General features: G+C 50.5%; 1 protein-coding gene across 1 annotated transcript in view; it reads left to right on the top strand.

The window, feature by feature from the left end:
• The window catches only part of NME4 (NME/NM23 nucleoside diphosphate kinase 4), a 106,653-nt gene that overhangs the window by 35,919 nt on the left and 50,892 nt on the right, over positions 1 to 19,842 (top strand). The window contains exons 2-3 of the mRNA XM_086941188.1: positions 1,641 to 1,771; positions 15,884 to 15,985. Coding sequence (XP_086797314.1) covers positions 1,641 to 1,771; positions 15,884 to 15,985 — 233 coding nt within the window. The remainder of the gene's footprint in view (positions 1 to 1,640; positions 1,772 to 15,883; positions 15,986 to 19,842) is intronic.

Raw genomic sequence — 19,842 nt, 5'->3', positions numbered from 1 at the left:
CATCCCCTATGCATCCGGGTCAGGCAGGGTTTATGCCACACAGAAGCACAAGACTCAACGTATGGAGATTGTTCGCGGTCCTCCATATAACATCCACAGAGGATTCACACCCGGCAGCCTTGCTGTCCCTCAATGCCAAAAGGGCCTTTGATAACATTGAGTGGAATTACCTGTTTGCAGTACTGGACCACCTGGGCTTTGGACCTAATTTTGTCCAATGGGTGAAGCTTCTTTACAGTCAGCCCAAAGTGCGAGTGAGGGTTAACTCGTCGGTATCCTGAGCATTCACATTGCAGAAGGGAACTAGACAGGGGTGCCCCCTTTCCCCACTCCTATTTGCCTAGGCCCACGAGCTTCTAGTGGTGTGGATTCACTGCGACTCACTGATCTGGGGATATCCATTGGAGAGGAGTGGGAGCAGCGCCTATAGTTATACGCTGACAATGTCCTACTGTATGCAAGGAAACTCGGGCAATCGATAGATCGGGTGCTCTAGATTGGTGCCACACCAGAGGGGTCACAATGGGTTGCGGACCTTGATTGGTGTCAACAAGCAGAGCAGAGCACACGGTTTATTTGAGCAGAGGGTGGCCGAAGAAATGGGAAAGAATCTGGGAACAATGGCGTGCATATCGGGGCGGGGGATGACTGACATGTACTAAGGATAGGGGAGGGGTGACATTGAGGTCGGTTGTGAAACGTATGTTTATTGCAAATTTGAAAACGAAGACATGTAACTTAATCTGTGCTGCATTGTAACCTAAGTGAAATACTGGATGCTGAGCATGTTAATAAAAAAAGATTTATTAAAAAAAAATATGAATAATATGCCTATAGGGCCTTTCAGAGACACCTTTTCATCCATTGGTCTAATATTGCTTCATTCACGTTTATATTTTGCCCAGTACTGTATAGAGCACTGACAATGGTTCAGCTCACTGCACCAATTAGCTAACTTCACTGTGAGTGATGCTATTCTGTTCTTTCGCAAGGAGCACATCTATACACAAAGTAATTGCTGGTGGCCAATATGTCCAATGTGAGCTTTTCGAGACCAAAAAAAGTTTTATTTTTAGCCGATGTTCATGTGTAAAAAAAAAAAAAAAAAAAAAAGTTAAAAACCAGGCACTGAGAAAGCCAAAATGCCGTGTATATTGGCTTTGCAGTGCTTATTTTTGCATATGATTGAAATGTGTGTGTTTCAGTTTCATCCTTGTTAGTGTGTAGGCCAATAATGAATAAACCAGTATTGGTGTCATAAGGGCAAATCCTTGAGTAGATGTGCTGAAGCAAAGTGTTTTCATTTTAAGGCTCATGATTTGAGAGGAAGACTTTAGCATTACCTGTGTCTATGGTAAAATGGAAAATCCTAGCGTTCCAAATTGGACCTCAGTGGAGTACTTTGGAATTTATTTGCAAAGAGGGTGATTGGACCAAAACCATCGATAGCACACGCCTTGGGATTGGCCAGTGCAAGCAGTGGGCTGTGTTTCCAGCCCAAAATAAAAAAAGCTCCTCAAAGGCCCATTGGATCCAGAAGGGAGGGTTCCAGAGTAGGAATGACCACTGGGTTCTCGGTGCTGATGCCCAGCACGCAGAACCGCGCCCCTTGACTTGGCGTTTGTGTTCTCTCCTTGCAGTTCTCCCAGGGATCCAGGAGAGGACGCTGATTACGGTAAAGCCAGATGGGGTGCAGAGGCGGCTGGTCGGTGACATCATCTGTCGCTTCGAGAAGCGCGGCTTCAAGCTGGTGGGCATGAAACTCCTGAAGGTAAGCACACAAGCCTGGCATCCTTTTATTTAATCTTTTGTACACACCACAGCAGAAAGATCCCCAATATCCTTGTTGACAGTCTTTGCCAAATGACCTGCTTATATTGTGCTACATTCCTACTGCTACGAAGTGCAAAAATGTCTATTCTCTTCCAGAAGCGGGGGATGTCAAGGCAGAGTGGGTGGTGGGGTGGGACGATGTTGGAAGGCGGTGACCCCAGGGGTCAAGATGATCCTCCTAACCACCCGGGACCTCCTCTCCCACAATTACTGCTGAGTCTTATCGAGGGGGAGTCCCCACCGGGGAGGACTGATCGTACACACTGTTACACCACACTTATGAGCAGACACCACACCGTGATTCTTTATCAAGAAAGACTTTATCAAGATTAATTAAAGAGCAATACACAGCGATCGAGGGATCGCGAAAGTCTCGTAACAGGGGGACGGGGGAGCGGGACAGTCTTAGAGGGCCAGCGGGCACGCCACATACCCGGTGCACAGTTCTCACTCCTCGAACTGGGGGGTACGGGGCTGGCAAGGGGACTGCTGTCCTACTCACTTCGGGTTCAAGCTGTTCGTGAAGGTAGCGTCGATGGTCCAGCCGGACCAGAGAGTTCGTCAAGCCGCGACGACGTCAGCAGGGCTTGGGTAGGAGTACTCCGTCATACTCTTAAGTAGATGGGGCCGCGACAGCGTCAGCAGGGCTCGGATGTTCAGGTCTTGTGCTTCAAGAGGGAGCCGCGACAGCGTCAGCAGGGCCCCGATGGTTCAGTTCCGTAGGTTCTAGGATGAGCCGCGACGTCGTCAGCAGGGCTCGGTGGATCAGAGTCGGTTCTCCTCGAAGTCAGCCGCGATCAGATCAGCAGGGCCTTCTTGTCCAAGATACAACTGCCGACTAGGTGGGAGGCCGGCTGTCTTATAGTCGTCAAGCTCTTTGTGTCCGGACCCTCATAGGCAGGAGGCCGGAGGTCCGAGGGCCAGGCGCCTGATCGTCTGGGCGGTAGTTCTTTGATGCTTTGGACCATGCACCCATGGAATCCCAGACGCCCATCAGGACCTGGAGCCAGCTCACTAGGAGGCCCAAGGTGCAATCGAAACCAGCCCCCAGGGATAGTTCAGAGGTGTGAGGGAAACCAGTTCCTCCGAAGGGGGCCGGAGGTGTGATGGAAGTCTTGGTATAGGTTACTTGATGAGTCGTTCACCCCCCCAGGTGGACCTGGGCGCGTCGGACACGCAGGCTCAGCGGCCATCAGGAGCGGCCAGGGCTGCCGAAAGGGAAGAAGGCGGCCGGCCGGCCGGGGTGGCCAAACATGGAGTCTGATGGTCACATGCACGGGTGCAGCCACGCGGCCTGGGGATCGTCTCAGGTCCAGTGTAGGAGGATTATGTACAGTCATGAGTGGACGGGAACCAGTTCTACCCGTAGATCCGGGGCTGCGGAGATCAGCGAGGACCACGCCACGAGGCCGGGTCCTACATGCGTCACCTCCAGCTGAAAGACGAGGGGAACTACCCATCCTCTTGGGGGTTCTCCTCGCTGAGGCGGAAGAAGCGGGACAGGCCGTCGGCGTTGGCGTGGTCTGCACCAGGCCTGTGCTCCACGGAAAAATCCATCCCTTGGAGGGAGATGGACCAGCGTAGCAGTTTAGGGTTCTCTCCTCTCATTTGCATGAGCCACCGGAGAGGACGGTGGTCGGTCTGGACCCGGAAGTGGGTCCCGAACAGGTAGGGCCTCAGTTTCTTCAGGGCCCAGACTACTGCGAAGGCCTCTCGCTCGATGGTGCTCCATCTCTGCTCCCAGGGCAGTAGTCTCCGGCTGATGAAGGCCACCGGATGATCAACCCCCTTGTCGTCCACTTGGGAGAGTACGGCCCGATGCCATGCTCGGAGGCGTCGGTCTGAACCACGAACTCTCGGGAGTAGTCAGGGGCCTGTAGGACTGGAGCGGTGCACATGGCTTGTTTCAATTCTTTGAAGGCCTGACAGGCGGGGGTCCAAATAACCTTCTTGGGGTTGGCCTTTGCTGTCAACTCTGTGAGGGGGCCTACAATACTCCCGTATCCCTTGATGAATCTACGGTAGTACCCTGTGAGTCCTAGGAAGGCCCGCACCTCGGTCTGGGTCGTGGGGGTCTCCCAGGCATTGATGGCGTCTATCTTGGGTTGGAGGGGGGCCACGAGGCCGCTGCCGACCTGGTGCCCTAGATATACCACTGAGCTTTGTCCTATTTGGCATTTACTAGCTTTAATGGTGAGCCCGGCTCGACGCAGGGCGTCCAACACCTCCCAGAGGTGGTGTAGGTGCTTGGGCCAGTGAGCACTGAACACCGCAATGTCGTCTAGGTAGGCTGCACTGAAACCTTCCAGCCCAGCCAGGACCTGATTGACCAGTCGCTGGAAAGTGGCGGGGGCGTTTTTCATGCCGAAGGGCATAACTCGGAAGTGGAAGTGGCCATCCGGAGTGGAGAAAGCAGACCTTTCTTGGGCCCTCTCCGTGAGGCCGATCTGCCAGTAGCCACTGGTGAGATCGAAGGTACTGAGGTACTGAGCCGACCCTAGGCGGTCAATGAGTTCGTTGGCTCGGGGGATGGGGTGTGCGTCGGTTCGGGTGACTGCGTTGAGTCCGCGGTAGTCTACGCAGAACCTCAGCTCAGGAACGGTGCCGGGGGCGGCGGCCTTCGGAACCAGGACCACGGGCTAGCCCATGGGCTGTCGGAGGCTTCCACCACTCCTAGGTCCAACATTTTGTCGACCTCTGCCTTGATGCAGGCTCGCACTCGGTCCGGGACCCGGTAGGCTCTGTGCCGTACCGGAGGGCTGTCCCCGGTGTCCACGTCGTGGACGCACCAGCTGGTGACGCCGGGAGTGAGGGAGAAGAGGTCTGAGAATTGTCCCAGCAAGTGGCGACATTCTTCACGCTGCAAGGGGGTGAGGGAGGAGGAGAGACTCACTCCCTCTACGGAGCCATCTTGATCCTTTGCACACAGGAGGTCGGGTAGAGGGTCCGTTTCCTCTCCGTCGTCGGTTGCAAGGAGTAATCCCAACTCAGACCGCACGAAATGGGGTTTGAGCCGGTTTACGTGTAACACTTTCAGGGCGTTCCTGGCTGATTTCGTATCAACGAGGTAGGTGACCTGGCTCTTGCGCTCTATCACCTTAAAGGGTCCAGTCCACTTGTCCTGCAAGGCACAAGGTTCCACTGGGGACATGACCCAAACCTGTTGGCCTGGTTGAAACTCGACCAGAGTGGCATTCTGGTCGTACCAGCGTTTCATCTCCTCTTGGCTGGCCTCCAGGTTGGCCTCGGCCAGCTCGCGAAACTTCTGCGTCTGGTTCCGGAGGGCCAGGACGTAGGAGAATACGTCGGGGGGGTGTGCTCGGTGGGGCTGCCTCCCAGCCTTCCTTGACCAGGCTGAGGGGTCTCCGGACGGGGTGCCCTTAGAGCAGCTCGAAAGGGCTAAACCCCAAGGATTTCTGGGGTACCTCCCGGTAGGCGAACAGGAGGCAGGGTAGTAGGACGTCCCACTTGCGTCGCAAGGGCTCCTCAAGACCCATGATCATCCCTTTCAGGGTGCGGTAGAACCGCTCAACCAGGCCGTTGCCCTTGGGATGGTAGGGGGTGGTGAACCTGTAGGACACCCCACACTGTTGCCAGAGGGACTTCATGTACCGGGATATGAAGTTCGTCCCTCGATCGCTTACCACTTCTCGGGGGAATCCCACCCGGGAGAAGATCCCCATGAGGGCCCGGCCCACGACTGGGGCCGTCACGGTCCGGAGTGGGATGGCTTCGGGGTATCGGGTGGCGTAATCGACCAGAACCAGTATGAATCGGTGGCCTAAGGGGGTCCAGAGGTCCGACAATGTCGATTCCCACCCTCTCAAAGGGGGTACTGACAACTGGAAAGGGCTGGAGGGGAGCCTTGCGCTTGCCTCCGCTTTTGCCGCTAGCCTGACACGTGGGGCAGGACTTGTTATGTTATGTTACATACATTTGTAATGCGCACTGCTGCCCCAGCTAAGGGGCGTCCAGGCGCATGGCAGGTAAAAATGCAACACCACAGGAAACACAACAGAAAGGAGGAAAGTGAATTTATTAAAACAAAAAGGTTTTTAAGGCTTTACGAAAGACTAAGAGATCATCTAGCAGTCGCAACTCTACAGGAAGGGAGTTCCAGAGCTCGGCTGCTCTGACCCGGAAAGAACGGCCACCGACCCGACACAGCCTGTATCGGGGGATCACAGTAAGTGCCTGACCCATGGATCTCAGGGGCCGAGCAGGCACATACCAAGACAAAAGGTCCGCAAGAATAGGGGGACCTACCCCCCTCAGAGTCTTGAACGCCATACACAGCACTTTAAACTGAATTCTGGCCCTGATAGGCAGCCAGTGCAGTGATCTCAATGTGCTGGAGGCAGAACAAGTACGGGGTAGGCCGACAATAGCTCTCGCCGCAGCGTTCTGGACGCGTTGGAGGCGGGTAACCTCAGCCACATTGGACCCTACCAGAAGAGAGCTGGCATAGTCCAGGCGAGATAACACTGTAGCCTGGACTATCAGCTGCCTGGTGCGATGGTCAAAGAACTTCAAAACAGGGCGAAGCGACCGTAAGATACCAAAGCAACAGGCCGCGATTTTCTTCGTGTGGCCAACGTAGCTGAGGGAGGGATCCATCCATACTCCTAAGTTCTTTAATTCCGTGACCGGACGGGGGGCCGGCCCCAGCTCCATAGGCCACCACCTGGCCCCCTACAGCTCCGATCTCTTGCCTACGATCATGATCTCTGTTTTCTTAGCGTTGAGCTGGAGACAGTTGTTCTTCATCCAGCTCGCCACCGCCCTAAGTCCACTCTGAAACCTGGGGGCATCCCGGTCCGCAGCCACTTGCAGTGGCGTTCCACATCAGCCCGCATGTGGGGCCAGTAGAAGTGGGTCACTAGTCGCTGGAAAGTCTTATCTTGGCCCAGATGTCCTGCCAGGGGCACATCGTGAGCCAGGTTAAGGAGGAGTCCACGGAAACGTAGGGGTACCACCAGCACGCGGGCTGACCCTAGTTCCGCGGTCTTCTGTTCACTGTACAGTAGGCCGTTTTCCCAGTAAAGGTAATGGGAGCCGGACTGGTCTCCGGCGGCCTGGGCTGCGGCCTGTCGGCGGAGCCCCTCTAGGGCAGGGCAGGAGGTCTGCTCTTGGCAGAACTCCTCTCGGGACGGTCCTCCCTCTTGGCGCCACTGGGCCAACTCGGGGAGATCTGCTAGGGTCGGGACTGGTTCGACGGCTGGTCCGAGGGGACCTTCGTCGGATGCATTCTCTTCGAGGGAGGGCTGGTCGAGGACCGTAGGGTGCTCGCTGTCCTCAGGTACATCAGGGGCTGGACTGGGGAACTCAGGTTCTTCGTTCTCGGGGTTGAGCATTCTGGCGGTCATGGCCCGGGTGCTCACACAGGCCCAATGGGGCAGTCCTAACATGGCTAAATGGGTCCTTCTCTCCACCTCTTTCCACGGGGAACTCTCTAGGTCCTTCCCCAGGAGGCAGTCTACAGGCATGTCCATGCGAACTGCGACCCGCAGATCGCCCGAGACTCCCTCCCACTCAAACGGGACCTGTGCTATCCTGCAGGAGCGGATAGAGTTATCGACTGCGATCACCCGACAGGAGGTGTGGGGGATGATCATGGACTCAGGGACTAGCGTGTACCCAGTGCTTAATTTGTAAAATATGAAGTGCAGGTGCTCAAATGTTTGTTGGAGGCCATGCCCACTTTTCTCCGGCTCCACCCACTACCTCAACTGGCTCCACCCACATCTTCAACTGGCACTGCTAAAAGTCTGATGTAATATATACCTGATCCGAATTTCAGCAAGAGAGCCTTCCTGATAGTAAGGTTTTGATAGGAGAAGGTTCACCTGCCTTGTGAATATTTTGAAAAAGATTAACTCAAAAGTGCATTCAAAGCACAATTTTGGAATAACTTAGCTAAAATCACAAATGCATTGAAAAGGGACAATTTCAGTGCTGTATGTGATGATTTGGGGAAATGACAATACTGGGGTAGGGTGTGCCATTTTTAACAGAGTCTGAGTTCTAATGTACAACTTTTACATAGCTTATGTGTCAAAATAAACCAAAATAATGTAAAAACACTCTAAACAGTGAAACTGAATAACATCATGCAATATACTTGAATGAGTTAGTCATGGCACTTGTAGTGGCCAAAGGGGTATGTGCACGCAGCGGAAAATTGCAAGCCTGAGGCAAGAGGAGTAATTAACGCTGACTTCTCTCTTGAGCTGTTTTTATAATTCCTGTTTACATCCCCCCTTTACCCTTGCCTTCAGACTCCCGGCCTCCCCTCCACTTTAAGTGGGACACACAGCTTCACCTGTTACAGTTCAACACAGAGTAGTACTTCCACAAAAACTGGTCCCCATACACCTCCAGCCAGGGAAGCATCAGACTAGAGACTGAGAAGTTTAAATAAATAGAAACAATGAAGCAGACATTTCCCCCCTATACATCCAGGATCTGGAACAACGTCCCTGTAGCCATCAGGATTGCTACAACAACGCCGTTCCAATTTAGGAAAGAGACATATTCGCTCCTCTTTGAAGAACATTTTATCAAAATGCACTAACATTACACAAAAGTGCTGCCTCACATATAATGTTTCTTTATGCTTGTGGTGGGCCCTGTGCAACAACACTCCACTGCATTTTGGCACGGCACGCTCTACAGAAATACCACAAAATACAAAGGCGCAGCTTTGAATGGTTGCAGCACAATACCCTCACTTTTCACATCATACTCCTGGGTGGCGCTTCTATGCAGCCCTACCCTACAGATGCCAAGGTGTTTGTAAAACTATCGAGACATCTTCTTTTTAGGCATAGTGGCCATTTTTTGAAACCGAGCAATGGTATGTGAGATAGAATGTGCGACAAAGTGTGTTGTGTCTGAGAATGAGGGAGTGAGAGAGAGAGTGAGTGTGTGTGACAGTAAGTGTGCGAGAGTGAGTGTGTGAGAGAAAGAAATGTAGTCCAAATAATACACTTGCAGGCCATCTCTCTTCAACATAATATAGCCTTTGCATCAACTGAAGAGTAATTATCGAATCAGTAGACAAGGCGAGGGGCGCAGCAACTAGGAAGTATGTGGGGGATGGCAAAATTCGGACCCCGAGCAGTTTAAAAGCAACAGAACAGTCGAGCTTCTCAAATTAACCTTACGAATGTAAACCATTTTTGCTAACTGAATCAATTTGCTTGGATTCCCTGTCAGATGGGACATTGAGCAAAGCATTCAAATTGAACTTGCTGGCACAGGCAACAGGGACTGGGCGCACAGGCAACAGGTGCTGTTTGTAAGTTCCTGCGCACAGACAACGCAGCTCCTGCTACCGCCTGTGTGTGTGTGTGTTTTTTTTTTGGAGGGGGGGGCTGTGGTGGCAAAGCTGTGAATACGCGTGCATTGCTGTTTGGCGCGCACAGCCCCAACCCCCACAGATTTCATGAGCCTGCCCCAGGGCCTGCCCTGAACCGAAACTCCCAGGGCCAGTACTACTGATACAATAGCCTAAAGCCACTGCACTACTGGCAACATGATCATGATGATGATCAAAGTAAATGGGGGATCAAACCCTCATTATCATGATCAAAGTGACCGATGACAGCAACATAAGTTAGAACGATCAAAAGTAATTTAAACTAATCACGGTCCCTGCGGTCTGCAGTGCCAGGCCCTGCCCTGCCTCACCTGCTGCAGCTTTAATTATTTTTTAAATCATGATTTGGCCACGGCCTACGCAGCGTACCCCAGGCCTGGCAAGAACGACCGTCACGTCACCACCAGACCAATCAACATAACAAATAACAAAAACAGTAATCACCGTCGCGCTGCCAGGCCCTGCCCTGCCTCACCCTCAGGCCATGCCTCGCTTGCCCTCACCTGCTGAGCAGAGCTATGCAGCAGTAGTCTGTCTACCTCAACGTCGTCGGTCCAACCAGGTCCCGACTTCCGCTACTTTTAACGGCAGGCAGGCAGGCCGGCAGCGTTGAAGTACTTCATCAACCACCAGATACTGGTTGGGGAGGTGCGGGTATGCTGGGGCGGGTGTGCCAGGCAAAATGAATGTAGGCAGCAGCAGAGAATGCACGCGCATTCAAAATCTGCGCACTCTTGCCTGCCTCGGCCGCACACAGCCCACCCCAACCCCCGCAGAAGAAGATCAGCCCAGGAAAAGGCGCCTTGCCCAATTCTGTCCCGCCCACTGGGGGTCGGTGTAGCGGAAGTTGAAGAAGTGAAAGAGTGAGGAGTCGGACGGGGAAAATACATTGAGAACCTGAGTCAGTCAGTCACATAACGCCGTTACTGTAGACACACAGTAGGTGTTTTGTTGTCAACACAACTCGGTAACTTAAAGTAAATGACAGCAGCAGCACTTACGTACTACAGCAGCAGCAGCACAGCACACACTCGCTGAGCCAGTGCCAACATTCATTATCAATTACTGATGGTGCACTTAATGAGCGTGACTGACTGTAGACCCGGCCCTGATAATTAGGTGCCGGTGCTAAGCACCGGCAAGCTCCGGCTCAAATTAAGCCCTGCGTGTACCTAACAGATGTGATGCTGGCTCCTGTGTCCCGAAGGGCTCCTATGCTGCGCCCGTTAACCTTCACTGTCTGGCGGTACTTTTCTGTGTTGTCGGGCAGGTAATCTCCTGGGATCATCTCGCTATTCCCCAGGGAGGCTAAGACCATGGCTGCGGGTTCCCACTCCCCCTGTTCTTCTACCTCTTCCTCTTCTAAGGCTATGGAGGATATCTGTCTAGTGGAGGGCCCAGTGGAAGTGGATTTCGGGGTCAGGGGTCATCGGGGGTCACCGGCATAGTGCCCGGGTTGCTGACACTTGAAGCACGTGGAGCTGGGGCGGAGCCCCGGGGGTCCTGTACTCGGGGCGGCTCTCGTCGCGGGAGGAGAGCGCAGGGTCTGGTTTCTGGGGGGACTACGCTGAGGTCCTGACTGGGAATTTTGCTGCTTGCCTCGACCTCCCCCACCTCGCTGGCGGAAAGATCCTTGGTCGTTCCGTGGGGGGTCTCCCCCGGGCGCCTTCTGGACTCGGGTGGCCACCCATCGATCGGCTTCCACAGCCAGTTTCCGTGGGTTGGCGAGCTTGCTATCCAGGAGATGCTGCCTCAGTTCCACAAAGCAATTTGCGGACAGGTGTTCGTAAGCCACTAGGTCGACTAGGCCCTCGAAGGTGGTCACATTGCTGCCCTTGATCCATCCATCAAGGGCCCGGTGTAGTAGTTCACATAGTCCACCCAGGTGGTGCCAGGAAGCTTCTTGCACTCCCTAAACCGCTGGCGATACATTTCCGGCGTCAGGCCGTAGCGGAATAAAAGAGCGTCTTTCATGTGTTGGTAGGCGTTCATGTGTGCCGACGGTAGGTCCTGCAGGGTGTCTCTCCCCTCGCTGAGTAAGCGGCTCCACAGGCCGGCTCCCCAGTCCTTCTCGGGGACCCGGTGGGCGGACATGGCCACCTCGTATGCCTTGAACCATTGTTGGATGTCGTCTCCTTTTTAGAACTCCTTTACCACATCCTTGGGGATATGCACCTTCGTTTCTTTGGGGACCACCTGCTCCCCAAGGTTCGGTGATCCGGCTGCTTCTTTTCTGGCTTTCAATTCGATTTCCTTGAGGCTGCGCTCGTGCTCGAGCTGAAGTTTCCGTCCTTCATGCTCCCTCTGGAGCATCTTCTCCTCTAGCTCTCCCTGGAGCCGCAACTGCTCCACCGCCAACTTTTTCTCTGCGAGTTTGAGCTCACCCTCTAATTTGAGGCGTGCTAGTTCGAGTTCATGGCTTCGGTCACGTTCTCGCTCGGTCATCTCCTCTGATGACCGCTTTCTCCCGGTTGCTGGGCTCCGGGTTGATTGCTGTGTTCTCTCACCGGTCGGTGTACCGGGTTCGGTCTGTGGCCTCCCTCCCTCGTCTTCGATCGGGGGAGGGGATGCTCCGGACTCTACCCAGGCGGTCAGCGCTTTCTGAAAATCTTCCTTAGTACTTAGTCCGGTACTCGGGATACTCAGTTCTTTGCAGAACTGAGTCAGCTCTTTATGTGTGTAATCTTCCAGGAGGTCCTTGTCGAAGGTTGTCTTTGTACCAGCTTCTCTAGTCGTCATCGTCGCTTTTTCCTTGTGCGTTTGCTGCGTGTAGGCTCAGGTAGTGTGTCAGTGGTACGATCTTTAGACGTAGGTTCGTATCGCGTCGCTGCCACCAATGTTGGAAGGCGGTGACCCCAGGGGTCAAGATGATCCTCCTAACCACCCGGGACCTCCTCTCCCACAATTACTGCAGAGTCTTATCGAGGGGGAGTCCCCACCGGGGAGGACTGATCGTACACACTGTTACACCACACTTATGAGCAGACACCACACCATGATTCTTTATCAAGAAAGACTTTATCAAGATTAATTAAAGAGCAATACACAGCGATCGAGGAATCGCGAGAGTCTCGTAACAGGGGGACGGGGGAGCGGGATAGTCTTAGAGGGCCAGCGGGCACGCCACGTACCCGGCGCACAGTTCTCAATCCTCGAACTGGGGTGTACGGGGCTGGCAAGGGGACTGCTGTCCTACTCACTTCGGGTTCAAGCTGTTCGTGAAGATAGCGTCGATGGTCCAGCCGGACCAGAGAGTTCGTCAAGCCGCGACGACGTCAGCGGGGCTTGGGTAGGAGTACTCCGTCGTACTCGTAAGTAGATGGGGCCGCGACAGCGTCAGCAGGGCTCGGATGTTCAGGTCTTGTGCTTCAAGAGGGAGCCGCGACAGCGTCAGCAGGGCCCCGATGGTTCAGTTCCGTAGGTTCTAGGATGAGCCGCGATGACGTCAGCAGGGCTCTGTGGATCAGAGTCGGTTCTCCTCGAAGTCAGCCGCGATCAGATCAGCAGGGCCTTCTTGTCCAAGATACAACTGCCGACTAGGTGGGAGGCCGGCTGTCTTATAGTCGTCAAGCTCTTTGATGTCCGGACCCTCATAGGCAGGAGGTCGGAGGTCCGAGGGCCAGGCGCCTGATCGTCTGGGCGGTAGTTCTTTGATGCTTTGGACCATGCGCCCATGGAATCCCAGACGCCCATCAGGACCTGGAGCCAGCTCACTAGGAGGCCCAAGGTGCAATCGAAACCAGCCCCCAGGGATAGTTCAGAGGTGTGAGGGAAACCAGTTCCTTGGAAGGGGGCCGGAGGTGTGATGGAAGTCTTGGTTTCGGTTACTTGATGAGTCGTTCACCCCCCCGGGTGGACCTGGGCGCGTCGGACGCGCAGGCTCAGCGGCCATCAGGAGCGGCCAGGACTGCCGAAAGGGAAGAAGGCGGTCGGCCTCGAGGCCGGGTCCAACAGACGACAAAGAAAATAAAAAATAACTTTGCTGCCGCCCGCTGCTCTTCTGCTCCTCTCTGGCTCCAGTCCACTGCAGCACAGGCTCCCAGACTCCCCTGCTGCCAATCCAGACGCTGTTCTCATGCTGCTGGCAGCATGAGAGCAGCGTCAGGATTGACCTAAGCGCCTTGGATTTGCGCTTTTGGAGAGACTGCGCCTGCTGTCTCCAACCTGGCAGTTTAGCTTGGGTTGGAGACATCTCAGTGCGTATGTTGGTTTGGCCGACCTAAGACAGACAGCCAAACCGACATGCACACTAACAGCAGCGCGCATCGCGTCTCATGCAGCCTGTCACCGATTAGGTCCCTAAACTCCTGCCCACAAAAGCAAAAAAGATTATAAACCCGTTTTATTATCGTTATTTCAAAGTTTTGCAGTTGCTGGCATGGGCGACGCTCCACCACCCTAGCAGATTAGCTACTGCTGTTCCCTTCTCGTTACAGGGACCCAACACTGCGCAAACCGGTAGCAATACAGAAATAAAATGCATAAATAGATAAGTCGTTTAGGGTTCACCAAGTGGTTAGACTAATCGGTTAGCAAAGCTCTAGGTCGATTTTTTTATAAGTATGTAAAAATAAGATTGGATCATGCCTGGCTGCAAAAGGATTTGTGTTTCAGTTAGTGGAATGTGTAAGTGCAATAGAGTTCCCTCCACTCCTCTTATAAGAAGGCGGGCATTTTGTAAACCATAGATGGTTCTATCTAGAGCAAGACCACTAAATTCTTTAGGGGTATAGTGGGGGAGGCGTATGGGGGGCAGATGGGAACCGTGCCCTAGCTACATTTTTCCTGCCCCACCCCCTTGGGCCACAATACCAACGTTGTTGAATATTGCCTGGAAGACAACTCCGCAAAAACAAAACACTACACCTTGTTAACCCCTTCCATGCTGGGCCGTTTCCGCCGCTGTGCGGTAAACAAAAGAACAGGGCGGGGCCGTGACGAACGCCAGCCGTCATCAGCACACGAGCGCCGCAGAGCGTGACGGCTGGGGTTCGTCACCAGCATGGAAGGGGTTAAACCAAACTAGCGTTAACTGGATAGCAGTGATTGTTTGTGGCAATATGAGCCTACATGTATACTTAAAATGCTTGTAACGCATACTTAAAATGCTTGTAACGTTCAATGTTTATCTGCATTTTTATGTATTGAGATACATCAATGAAAATCATATTTAAACAATTTAAACATTTATATACCTAATATATGTCACATCTATGCGTAGATGCACTATTCAACATTGCCCTTTGCATGTGTACCCTCCAGTTTCACCTGACTCCTGTGTCTTCCTAAAAATCTCTGGAGATGCCACTGCGGGAGACCAAAATCTGCCCCTTAAATGAGCTCTAAAGCTCAGTACTGCTGGGGTTACATGGGCACCGGTATCGCACACAGCTTCGAAAGCGATTAGTCTGCTGTTCCAAGGGCCTTTTAACAATGTTGAGGAATAGGGACCTGATTATGGCAGCCAAGTAGGCACAGTAAATTTGTGGCAAAGGTGTGGGATGGGGCTTTCAACGAGCAGACTATTGGGGACATTGGTGTTTAGGGTACATTACATTAGTCCATTTGGAAAGCATAGCTAAGCTTCTTGGAAACTCAGCAATTTGTGGGTGTCATTAGCTCTTTTAGGTTGTGTGCTATAAAGTGAAAAACTGATCGGAGTTAGTTTCTGGTCAGTCAGACATGTCCTTTCCTGATTTGTGATCTAAAAAACAATGGGCAGTAAGGCGCTTGATGTGATTTATCCCGTCTTACCAGGGCTAGGGGTTTGTGAGAAACAAGAAGCATTTACTTTTATGTAATTAAGTAAAATGTCAGAAAAATTGCATAAATTACATGAAATGCAAAACCGGCACTTTGTGCTAAATTTTAGTGCGTCGTTGAGGTGCATTTTGCATTAAATAGTGCAGAAAATACAAAGCGCAGAAAATACAAAGCACCGAAAATAGCAGCAACTTGCATCCTGTTCATTCGCTTTGTTCGCATAAGCTCGTGAAGTTTTTACCACGAATGGTGTGTACTTGTGCAGTGTGGTGCAATAGTGTAATTTTGAGAACTTCGCTAAACGACCATAATGCCAAATTACATGAGATTACTATAGTATGATCTAAACAAGCAATGCCTTCAACAGATTGTGGTTATTCTCAGTGTGTAGTGAGGTCAGAGGAGTGAGTCTGGACTGGTCCTGAAAGTCCATGCTACAGCATTGAAGCACTTCACCGTGTGTTTATTTGACTCCTTAATGGACCGGCCGCTCGGATACATGTGTACCATTTCTCTATTTCCATTGTCCCTTCCTGTACTTGTCGCTGGAGCCCAGTACTTTTCATCAGATCCCTTATGGCATACCCATGGTCCGATAAGAAGAAATGGAAAAGAATGTCTCCGCTCTCTGGGGATATACCCAATATATTATTGTCCTAGTCAGCTATTGCTTTTTTGGGTAAAATTATAAAAGCTGTGATGGCTGTACCACAAGACTAAACCATGGGGGTGTCTCATTTCTGGAATAACGGGGAGAAGGTGTGATATGTTTCAAGATGCATTGAAAGAGCTTTTTGTGAAGACTTGTTTCCGGAAGAGAGAGTGGAACTGCAGTACCAGGTTGAGGCAGAGTGGTGTACCTGGCGTTTCTTGACTTCTGCTGTCTCATCTTGCATTTCATTTCAGGCTCCTGAGGGGATTTTGGCAGCTCACTACCATGACTTGAAGAGGAAACCTTTCTACCCTGCCTTGATCCGCTACATGAGCTCCGGCCCCGTCATCGCCATGGTAATGCTGAGTGAGTTGCTCTGTGAACTGGGGGAGTGGCTTAATCTCCTAGCGCTCTTGTATCACCTGATGCTTTGGCCGTGTTTGAGTTTTACTCTTGCCAACTGCTGTACTACTGGACTTAGATTAGACTTTATGCATGTACTGTCTATAGTGCGGTAGTCATATAGACCAAACCTAGCTAGGTAGCTATGGAGGGATGGATGCTCAAATGCAGGTTGCCTTGGAGGGGCCAGAGCAATAATACTGGAAAAAGGGATGACCGGCCAAGGAAAAAGGTCCCTTAACACCTTCAGTGCTCATGACAAGGTCAACTCGTCATGGGTTTTACCTGCCCTGTGCTTATGACGAGTTGACCTTGTCATGAACAATGGGGATCCTGTAAATCCAGCGCAGGAGGGGAAAACCCCCTAGCAGCCAAGGTTTAAGAAGGGGAAAGGAGAGTTGATCCCCCCTTCTTTCTGCCCCGAATAAAGGTGGGAAGGAGTGTGAGAAATTGGTGCCAAGAAACCAGTATCCCCCACCCCGGGAAAGGAGCTGGGGCAAGGTGCTCCTTCTATTTAATTAAAAGGGACACTAGGTACACTGAATAACCACAAGCTGTACTTTTGCTGCATCTGAAAGAAGGGTTTTGTGTGGACTGCCTGGCAGTATTTTGCCAAGTAAATTAATAGATGATTTACCCATCCAATTACACAGTTACCTTGCATTTCAGTGATTTACAACTGTATTAAGTCACGCATATATACCCATATATGCAGAGGGAGATAAAGTGATTTGCCCAAAGGTGCCATAGCTGTGATTGGAACACTTATGTATGCCTTTTGCCCGGAGGGGATCATGTAATGCCATTATAAGATGAGTTTTAGTATTCCAGAAGCTCACCAAATTAGAACACAAGGTCACAAACACTAATCAAATATTCCAGTGCCTATTGGTGTTCGAGGTGAAAAGCGATTTCCGTTTTTAGGTTTGATCTCTGGACCGCTGTCACTCCATCCTTATGTAATGACATTAAAATTATACATAATATATAGATTTCTAGAAACAATGAGGAGCTTTAGGTCAGCCCTCTTCATTCATTGGCCTGCTAGCTGCCATTTCACATTTGTCTTCTACCCACCAGAGCATACAGCATAAGGCAATGGGTCAGCCCACTTCACCAACTGTCTCTTGCACTGTGAGTGAGCATTTTGTTTGATCATATACACATCTGCCTATAATGAAGTACACTTCCGCGCCAAGACTGGTGGATCAATGCTTTTTTCCTTTCCATTCTTTACTGTTTTTACAATTTTTTTGTTAGTAGTTTTTTTTTTATCCTCGTCTGTTTATAGTTATCCAGGTCTGTTTAAACTGTCTTCAGATTACAGTAATTCAAAGCCAATGGTACCTTTCTGTGCAACAATAAGAATCCCCTTTTGACGTACGTTTCCTACTAATTCAGTATAACTGCATTTGAACAACATAAGCTTAAAGAATACGGGGACTGAGTCCACTCATACCATCAGAATATGTTGGCCGGATTCCTGGCTAGCTCAGTGTGCCATCTGGAACCCTAAACCTCACAGGGTATCAGATGGTGTTTGCAACCTCAGAACATGACAACTATAATTTCCCCAAGGAAATTGTGGAAACTGAGCTATCCTTTCATTATTAACGTATGCATGCCCAAAGGGAGAAACAAGAAATACACAAATTTCCATTTCAAACATTTATTGAAGCAATTAGATTCATGTGTAAAATACGGGCACTTGAAATGCTTAGTAAAAGAAAACAGCGCATTGTAACCAGAATTAAAACAATGGTGAAGAAGATAAGTTATTCAACCATTATGATTATTTCATTGATTATAGGAGTATATTAATTAGTACTCCTACCTATTGCATGCAGACACACAAGCAAAATGTGCTAGGTCTTTGTCTAAAAAGATATCAACTTCAAATGTGAGCATGTAGAAAAATTGGAGCGTTTGTGCACGGCCCTTATTAACCTCCCAACACTTTACCTATGCTTTACCTGTGATGTTCCAAATGCACCTACACCTGTACTGTTCTATTCAAATTATAAGTAATGGGTGATCTTTTTTCACTTAACATTTTTCATTGCAAACATTAAGCCTCTTCGTTTAGAAAGGGAACATGTTTTAATTTACTTTTCTTCTTTTTATTTTTTGGGGCATATGCTTGCAATAAAAAATAAAATCAATAATATTATAAAACTAACAAAAAACATCAAAGTCTCTTTTAAATAAAAATAAACGTTATTGCATTGTACAAATATTTCACGTATGTGTCAAATATATTTAACACTTATTCCAGTCCCATGCTTTTCATACTCCTTATGTATTTCATCAGGCATTATTAAGTCCATCTGGGTTGCTCTCAAGGTTTCATAGATAAACTCTTGCTGTGTCTACCTATGAGAGAGGAAACGTCTTCCCTCCATATGCTTGACAGCTTTTCACCTCCAATTCTCTCTTCCTGCTGAAGAATTCTCCTTTAATGCTCAAAAGCTTTCTTCTCCTTGTTCTGGTGGCGAGGTTCAGATCCGATGGGAACAACAAACATTTCATCTATTATCACCGTTATACTTGCACGAGCCACCTTCAGGAACTAACCTTGCCCTTAGCATGGCATACCATTACCATACCCCCACATTGGTTTCACGTGTTCCTTATTTTGTAGTAATTCGAAGTACGTTGGATACCTGCTAAAGCTTCCGCTCTGCCCTTCAAAAGCTCAGCCAAAGAGACATCTCTGCTGGTACACCTAGAATCCTGAGGTGGGTTCCACAACCGTTTTGTTCAAAATCTCAAATCACTGATTCATATGCAGTCCTTTAGAAATATATTCTGTGCCATACATCAGTTAAAAAAATTACTTGCCCAGTGAAACCGGTTGCCTTCACTTCATAACATACTTGTGCTCTGTAGCATCACCAACAGAATGCGGTTACCTTGGTGACTATACTCTAGAAGTGCACAAGTCCCTGCTTCCAGGCCCTCCCTGTAAACAAAACCCACCACCCTCTAATCCACTCTTTTATCAGTGTATACTTGCTATTTTTAAATAACCACATTTTATTTGGTTTAAAAATTTGCATCCTCCTCCACTAACATTCACCAAACATTATGTTTGAGGCATGTGTGCTGTAGATACAGATGCTTTGCATACTCCTGCCATCTAGTGTCTGGTCCAGATGTTTGCAAGTTCTTTTTCTTCAAAGAAGTCTTTCCAGTCACAAGGTAAGGTGACTCCTTCTTTCGGTGATAGTGCGCATGGGCATCAACTCCATTGTTTGTCTTTTCCCGTTGTCAAGTTCGGACATGTACTGCTGCGCATAGGTTCGAAACCGTTCTTTGGGTTCCCCTCGGTGCGCAATCCACTCTACCCTCGACCGTTTTGTTTTGTAAGCGGTTCTGGACTCCGTTCTAATTCTGTCCTCTGTGCCTTGCCAAGTACCCATGCACTGAATCACACCAGGTATGTAACTTGTGCTTGTCTCTAGAGCACAAAGAAGAAGACTGTCCGCGGTCGTCGGGCTCGACGTTTGAGATGCAGCGACAACATGTCGACGAGACGCCAGATATCTTTGATGAAGACTCTGAGCAAGATAACCTCGCGCCCTCATCAGCTGAGGAAGAACAGGCCCTTTCCGGGTCGTATTCATAGTTGGAACCTCAACGTTGACGATGTGCTGCAGGGACAGGGTGATGTTAGTACAGAAGACCCCTTGCCCCGTCCACCCACTCTCAAACAATTCAATGCTTCGGCACCACCTCTGCCTTCTGGCCAAGGTCTGCACCTAGATGATGTTTCTGACGCACTGCCTCCCAGCTCGACACCAAAACATAT

Source organism: Lissotriton vulgaris, chromosome 10 (assembly GCF_964263255.1).
Source record: "Lissotriton vulgaris chromosome 10, aLisVul1.2, whole genome shotgun sequence".
Lineage (NCBI taxonomy): Eukaryota > Metazoa > Chordata > Amphibia > Caudata > Salamandridae > Lissotriton > Lissotriton vulgaris.
Note: the sequence above shows the minus strand (reverse complement) of the source record. Positions and strands in the feature narration are given on the sequence as shown.